Source organism: Phoenix dactylifera, chromosome 2 (assembly GCF_051530095.1).
Source record: "Phoenix dactylifera cultivar Ajwa chromosome 2, Ajwa_hap1_PhDact_Kaust_v1.1, whole genome shotgun sequence".
Taxonomy (NCBI): Eukaryota; Viridiplantae; Streptophyta; class Magnoliopsida; order Arecales; family Arecaceae; genus Phoenix; species Phoenix dactylifera.
This window is the reverse complement of record NC_143191.1, coordinates 34820693-34827851: the sequence shown is the minus strand read 5'-3', so window position 1 is coordinate 34827851 and position 7159 is coordinate 34820693. Positions and strand designations below refer to the sequence as shown.

The 7159-nt window shown below is 39.9% G+C and overlaps 1 protein-coding gene across 1 annotated transcript; it reads left to right on the top strand.

Moving 5' to 3' along the window:
- The first annotated feature begins 835 nt into the window (after window positions 1–835).
- Window positions 836–2628, top strand: LOC113462371 (tetraspanin-8). The gene is made up of 2 exons (XM_026802452.3): window positions 836–1339; window positions 2302–2628. Exons 1-2 carry the CDS (start codon window positions 836–838, stop codon window positions 2626–2628), a joined length of 831 nt encoding a protein of 276 aa, XP_026658253.1.
- The last annotated feature ends 4531 nt before the right edge of the window (window positions 2629–7159 follow it).

Sequence of the window (7159 nt, the reverse complement as noted above, 5' to 3'; positions counted from 1 at the left end):
AGAGAGAGAGAGAGAGAGATAGTTGTGTCTTCATGACCTAGCTAATATCTGGACGTAAAAACAATAACTAGTGTACCAGCGAACTCAATCCTTGGCGTATCCGACCATGAATATAGGAAACATCCCGACGTAAAAACTAGAACTAGTGTGGTGACGGTGAACTTAATCCTTCCCATTTATGATGATAACCTTAGCTTCTTCATGGCATGGAATTACGATTGGTATGGGGGACATAGCTGTTGGTGGACCAATTGTTATGGTCATACGTACCGTAGCTTTTGAGGCAGCGAGCTATTTTGCCAAGGGAGCCAGTGCAGCCGCTCCAATTACAACAGTTCTCTCTCTTTCTCTCCCTCTTCCTGCTCCAATAGTTGCCAACCGTTTCAGAAAATTCAGCCAAGCCACTGCCCCTTTTATCCTATCTCGCTGCACTCCAACAATTTTCACTACTCCTAGTGCCTCTCCCTTTTTTACGCCCATGTTTTACGGCAAAACCACCGGACGTTTACATTGTGCTCCAACGATGTAGGAGAAAATCTTACTAGTTTCCACGGAGAAAAGATATTTTTAGAAAAGAGAAACCCTATCAAAATTGGTTCCCTATTTATGGTATGGAAAATTGGTCTCCTTGTTTCCCGTCCCTCCCACTAATATTGAGAGAGAGAGAGAGAGAGAGAGAGAAAAATATTAGAAAGATTCTCATCATCTCCTTTCCTTGCGTATCTCTTGCCTTCTTCCTTCTAATGGTGCTTCTTTTGTGATCCATTGCTTGGATCCTTGTTTTATATAGCACAAGTTAGTATTATTGCTTGAGGTCTACCAGCTAGCTTCAACGATGGTTAAATTCAGCAACAGCCTTCTGGGCCTCCTAAACTTTGTCACCTTTCTGGTCTCCTTCCCGATCATCGGCGCCGGGCTATGGTTCAAGCTCATCTCGTCCACCGAGTGCGGGAAATTCCTCCAGCTGCCGGTCCTCTCCTTTGGCATATTTCTAATGGTGGTGTCTCTCTTTGGTATGGTCGGCTCATGCTGTCGTGTGTCCTTCCTTCTCTGGATCTATCTGTTTGTGATGTTTGTGTTGATACTTGGGATGCTTGGCTTCACGGTGTTTGCTTTCATGGTCACGAATAAGGGCGTAGGGCAGGTCATAGCAGGGACGGGGTACAAAGAGTACAAGCTTGGGGACTACTCGAGTTGGCTACAGAAAAAGGTGGGGGAAGATGACGTTTGGAAGGATATTCAAAGCTGCCTGAAGGATGTCAAGGTGTGCGGGGGGTTCCACACTGAAATTGGATTGAAGGCTGATGAGTTCTACAAGCGACACCTATCACCCTTACAGGTGCTTCACATTGCACTTTCAGATTGATGAATCTTTTCTTATTACAAAAAAAAAGGTGTATATTAGTATGTAGTTCCAATTGGATCTATTTGAAAAATAGGTTTATCTACAATTGGCAAGGGTCGGGGAGGAGCTTTCTCTCCTTCCTCTTTCATTTCATAAAGGATACGGTTGGAGGGTATAGACATGCTGGGTTTAAGTTGGATCTGAGAAAGATCCAAATACGAAATTGATAAGATAATCAAGGATTTGTTTTTTGGATTTTTTTCCTTATTGGATTTACTCTTTGAATTCATATTCGTATCCAATCTAAAGACCTGTTCTGTTTGTAATGATATTTTCTGACAATGTTTTTAATTGAAGAATTAAAATTATTTCTTTCTAGCTTGGCTATCAATAATTTCACTAATAGATCCTAATTATCTTTATCTCGATTGGTTAAATCCAAATTCAAAAGACCGTTTATTTATTGGGCCCATCTCCGATGCCACCTGTCATGGACTCATTACCTGAAAAACTTGGTATTGGCGGGACGACCAAGAAACTCTTTGGGACAATGACCGGCAGTCTAGATGGGTTTAAAAATATAATAAAAACTATTTTTTTTTTAAAAAAAGAAACATATACACTCTTTATTACTCATTGGAGGCAGTTTTTAAAGAAAATTAAAAAAAAAAAATCCAGGCTCAGTCATTACAAAGAGAGCTCAATATTTTCATTTCATTTTCCTGTTTTAGTTTTTAATTTTTTTTGAAAATACAAAGGCCGAGCATACATACTCGTGCATACCAGTCTTAATAATTAGTAGACATGCATGTATTTTTTACAATACAACTATACGTGTGTATGTTCGCAAGCTACAGTAGTCTTTTTAATTATTTAAATTGATAAACCAGTATATTTGCTATATGGTTAAGTTAATTGATGGTTGTCTCACCTTGCTTACCAATTTTATGTTGCAGTCTGGCTGCTGCAAACCGCCGACATACTGCGGATACGTGTATAAGAACGCTACGTATTGGACAATCCCAGAATCCGGGCTTAAATCAACGGATGTTGATTGTAAGATGTGGAACAATGATGAACAACGCTTGTGCTACGGGTGTAACTCATGCAAGGCAGGAGTGCTCGAAACCGTTAAGGATAAATGGAAGCAGTTTGCCGTCTTCAACATTGCCCTCCTTGTATTCCTCAACATTGTCTACTGTGTTGGGTGCTGTGCCTTGCGAAATAACAAGCACCATAGAAAGTATAGCAGTAGTTATTATTACAGAGGGCCATATCGCTGAGTCGATTTGGCAGAATGATGTATTTGTTTCTGTTTGCTGGCTGTATCTATTGTTGCAATTGTTAATTCTAGCTTTCAAATTCATGATGATACTTCGCCTTATTAACGTAAAACATTAGTTGTTTGCATCGACTCCTACTATGAGTTTTACATAAGAACATAATATGCATGTGCTTTTGAAAATATTATTTTATAATTGCTAATGTTTCCAACTTATTTTTAACACATATACTTATGTAATGTTGTGGATGTTTTTTCTTTCAATTTTCAAATGAAATAGGGTAAGAATGTTGCACTTTGAGTTGAACATGAAACCATTGACAAAAGTGTGCGCTAAGAAGAAAATTCTCCATCGACGAGGCTCAACTTGTGTTGAGTTTTTTTGCTTACCTTGTGGATGTTAGCATTGATGATGGGGGTTTCAAATCGAATATTATCAAAGTTCATTGCTTAATATGCAATAGAAGTTTAGTTATTGAAGCTTTCTATTTATTATAATTTATTATATTGCTATATTGTATTTCAAGAATAATTAAAAAAAAGAAGAAGAAACTATATCTTATATATCGTGTACGGTGTATACTAACCATTGTTGCCGAATCCAGACCAAGGTCGGAGTTCAGCTCAGACGACCCTGAGGTTGGCTGGAGACAAGCTAAGCAGGCTGGTGGTGTCGAGCGTCGGTCTCTTTCAGAGATGGCCTGCAAAAAGTCCACTTGTTAGAGAGTTTTCGGCGGGGACCCTTCGATGCCTAAGTCAGAATAGAAAGACAATAGTGTAAGAGAAAGAAATATTAAGTAGAGTGTCGTGCTCTAATGAATATCCTTTTTGAGGTCCTTTGGGCCGCCCCTTTATATAGGGGAGCTAGATTTGTTGTTATCTAAGCTGATGTGGCATGCACTAGTGGTCAGATAATGACTCGTGGCTTTTGCCGAGATTAATGTATATAAAAAAGATAGTGAAAGTAATTTTTTTTTGATGTACCTGACTTCGATTTTTATTACCGTTCACTTCTTGGTTTAAGTTCGGTTTGTCATGCCCAACTCTTCCCTCCATGTTTAATTTTGTTCATAAAAGGGCAGCATGGAGCTTTAGCCTATCTTACCGCTGACATCGCGACCGACTGATCCAGGTTGTGGACCTCCAGCGTTGCCATATTAAAGCGGCTAATATAGTCCCTGAGGGACTCTTTCTCCCTCTGCTTGATGTCGAGCAGCGCGTCTGAGCCACGACGCTGTCTTCTACTGGAGATGAAGTGCGTCGCGAAGAGGCGAGTGAGCTGCTTAAAGGAGTAGATGGACTCGGGTCGAAGCCCTGAGAACCAGAACTGAGCCATCTTACGAAGGGTTACAGAGAAAGCCTTGTAAAGTACGACGTTGGTGGCTCCGTGCAACGTCTTGAGAGCCTTGAAGCACCCCAGATGGTCTAGGGGATCTGTGGTGCCGTTGTACGGCTCCACTTGAGGCATCTAGAACTGAGGCGAGATCAATTCTTTCATAATCTGCTTGATGAATGGGGGCTTCGAGGAGAAGTCAAGGTTGTTGTTCTCCCTTGGAGCCTGTCCTATAAGGGCCTGAATCTGTCGGCCCATCTTCTTAATTCTTCTATCGAGGTTGGCGTCTTGTTGGGGTAGAAGCTCTACGAGCGGACATCTCGATCTCCGAAAGCGTTTTCCTTACCCCGCCGCATCTCCCTCCCTTCGTCGAGCCTTTCCTTTAGTGGTTTGGGAAGCATTCCCTTATCTGAACGTCGGCAGGCATTCGTCGAATTCCCCTTTGGGGGCCCCGGGGTTGTTTCAGGCAAGAGGCTCTGACAGAGTCCATGTCGAAATGGGGCCTTGGAGTATGCGGTTTCTCATCCCAGCAGAAATTGTTCTGCCGAGTATACTAGCTCTGGTGAGACCACTCTAAATCTTGGTGTTGAGAGCGGTGACTGACCAAGCGCATTTGGTGCGTCGGCGATTGAGAGTGGTAAGTGGCCCCTTGGATTCTGGCTAGATTGGCTTCGGTCGTGCCGCTGCCTTCTGTAGGCCCTGGACCGCTGCGATCAGCGCCTATGCCTATTGAATGAGCAGGTTGAACTGCTCGTTGCCCAGTGCCCACAAGTGAGGCAGATTGTTCTCGAATTGAAATCGAATTTCCTTGCATAGGAGCTAGTCTCTTATTTGATCAAACTTGGTTATAGCTATATTCAAATCTAAAAACATGATAACCTGAATATGTAAACAAATACCATAATTTGTCGCATATATAATGTAGAAAGCTAAAGAAAATCGGTTCATGACGTGTTGATTCCTTCTTCTCTCTATCTAGACTATTGTTTTTCTCCACATGCATGCTTTCCTTCACTCTTGCTCGCTGCCATTTCAGTTCCTAGCAATCTTCGAAACCCGTCAAACTAGGATGACCTGCTTCAGCATCTGATTCATGGGTTTCCAATTCAATCGTTTCGCCAGACATGGTTTGATCAGGAACCATTAATAAAACATATACTCTTCCTCTCTTAATCAATGATTTCCTTCTATCCCCAATCAAGCCAATCATTACCTTTACTCATCCCAAATCTCCAGCAGAGTGATCTTCCTAGCATCTAAATCTTCTAGTTTGGTTACGCTACACCGAAGACAAGATTTATCATAATTTGTTGTGCCGAATAGTTACCACCACCACCACCACCTTCATTCCTCGTTCCTCCTGAATGAGGCCTTGTCGCCTCCGCCTCCGCTCCCTTTGGATTTAACTACACCACCACGGCTTTCCTCCATAATTAGCCGCATCGCTTCCGCCAGATGTGATGACCGATCCTTTCCAAACAAGTTGCCACATATTCCTCACATCCGTCAGAAGGGAAACAGGTCTCGCTTTCGTTCGAAAAGAGAAATCATGATTTTTTTTTTTTAACAACAATTTTTCTGAATCGGCAGTTCGAACAGTTCAACCACCTAGGTCGCTACGTCAAGCGATCTTTAGTATATAGATTTTTACACAACCTGCCCCATGATAGGTGTTGGGTCTGGTAGCAGGACCTAGTCAACCTGCCGGGGTCTCTGAACACCGGGGTTCCCAAACCCTAGCTGACACTTAAATTCTAATTTCATTTGAATCAAATCAGCATAAATGAAAACCTAAATCTATTCCAAAGTGATTGATTTTTTTTTTCAAAACCAATCGTTCACTTCCCATAATAGTTGTTATGCTTGCAATAGTGAATTTTTTTTTTTTTAAACCATAACTTTATTAAATGTTATCTTTTAATAAATGTGGAAGGAGAACAAAGCATAAGATAAAATCATGAGTTGAACTGAATCCCAAAAATGCTCAAATTTGAACTCAAATCCAATTATTAATCGAGTTCAGAGTCGATCTTAATTATTTTAACGGATCCATCAATCCAAACTTGATTTGTCTTTATCATATTCGGATGTGGATATAGCAGATCCAACTCAAGTCCAACTCTTTTATAGCCCTAATTATTCATAGAAGCAAGTAGTGTTTCCAAGATGGAATATAACATATGCAAGCTAATGAAACTTGATAAATCTTGATTTTCGGATTTAGTTTACCCACAGTTTTTTTTTTAAATGTCATGCTTTTCTGTTTGATTTGAGTTTGTCAAACAATCTAAGCACATCCCTAGTTGGCCAATCAATTCATCACTTCCCTATATTCCAACCTGATTATTTTATAACGATTGGGTAAGGATCCAAATTAAGTTTTCAATAACCTTACTGGATCAAATCGAAACTATATAGGATCCAATTTCTTTTGGACTGAACTCAGATTTAGCTATGTTTGAATCCAAAAACTCAATAACTCGAATATTGAAAAAAAAACAGATATATATAGTACACTATATATAAATACATGAATATAAAGAAAATTGGCTTCATGATTTGCGTTAACTTCGTTTCTTCAAATTTGGAGTCACCGACTCTTCTCATGCGCTCCTTAATTTTTGCCGGTTGCTATTTTAGTTCCAAAATTCTAGCTAATATTTAGATTGTGGTTATATTTTAATTAGACTAATCATAAATAGAAATTTAGATTTGTTTAAAAAGTAATTGAATTTTTTCCAAAACCAATCATATTTCAATTTATGATTAGTCAATTGCCACAGACTATTGTGGTAAGAATCCTTTTAATTTTTTTGGAAATTATTAACCCTTGACTAGTTGGCCCCCAAAAAAAAATAGATATCAAACTGGAGTCCAATTATTAATTGAGTTTGGATGCAAGTTCGGAGTTCACTCATTTTGATGGATCCGAACTTGAATCTAACATGTTTCTTATCAAGTTTGGGCATGGATACATCATAATCCGACTCAAATCTGACCCATTAACAGCCCTAGTTATACCCACTAAATAGTTCCCAATTATTTTTGAAACCCTATAAAATATAAACTAAACTGCGGGCATATTTATTCATATATAGAAGTAGATTGCAACCCTCCTGCAAGGCAAGAAAACACGAAAAATGAAAATAGGGGCCTCACGAGTTTCGAGTAACAGGCATTCACCAATCGGCAAGACTGA

Coding starts and splice junctions, on each gene's coding strand:
- LOC113462371 (XM_026802452.3), top strand. CDS start 836: ATGGTTAAATTCAGCAACAGCCTTCTGGGCCTCCTAAACTTTGTCACC. Junction 1,340..2,301: donor GACACCTATCACCCTTACAG/GTGCTTCACATT, acceptor TTTATGTTGCAG/TCTGGCTGCTGCAAACCGCC.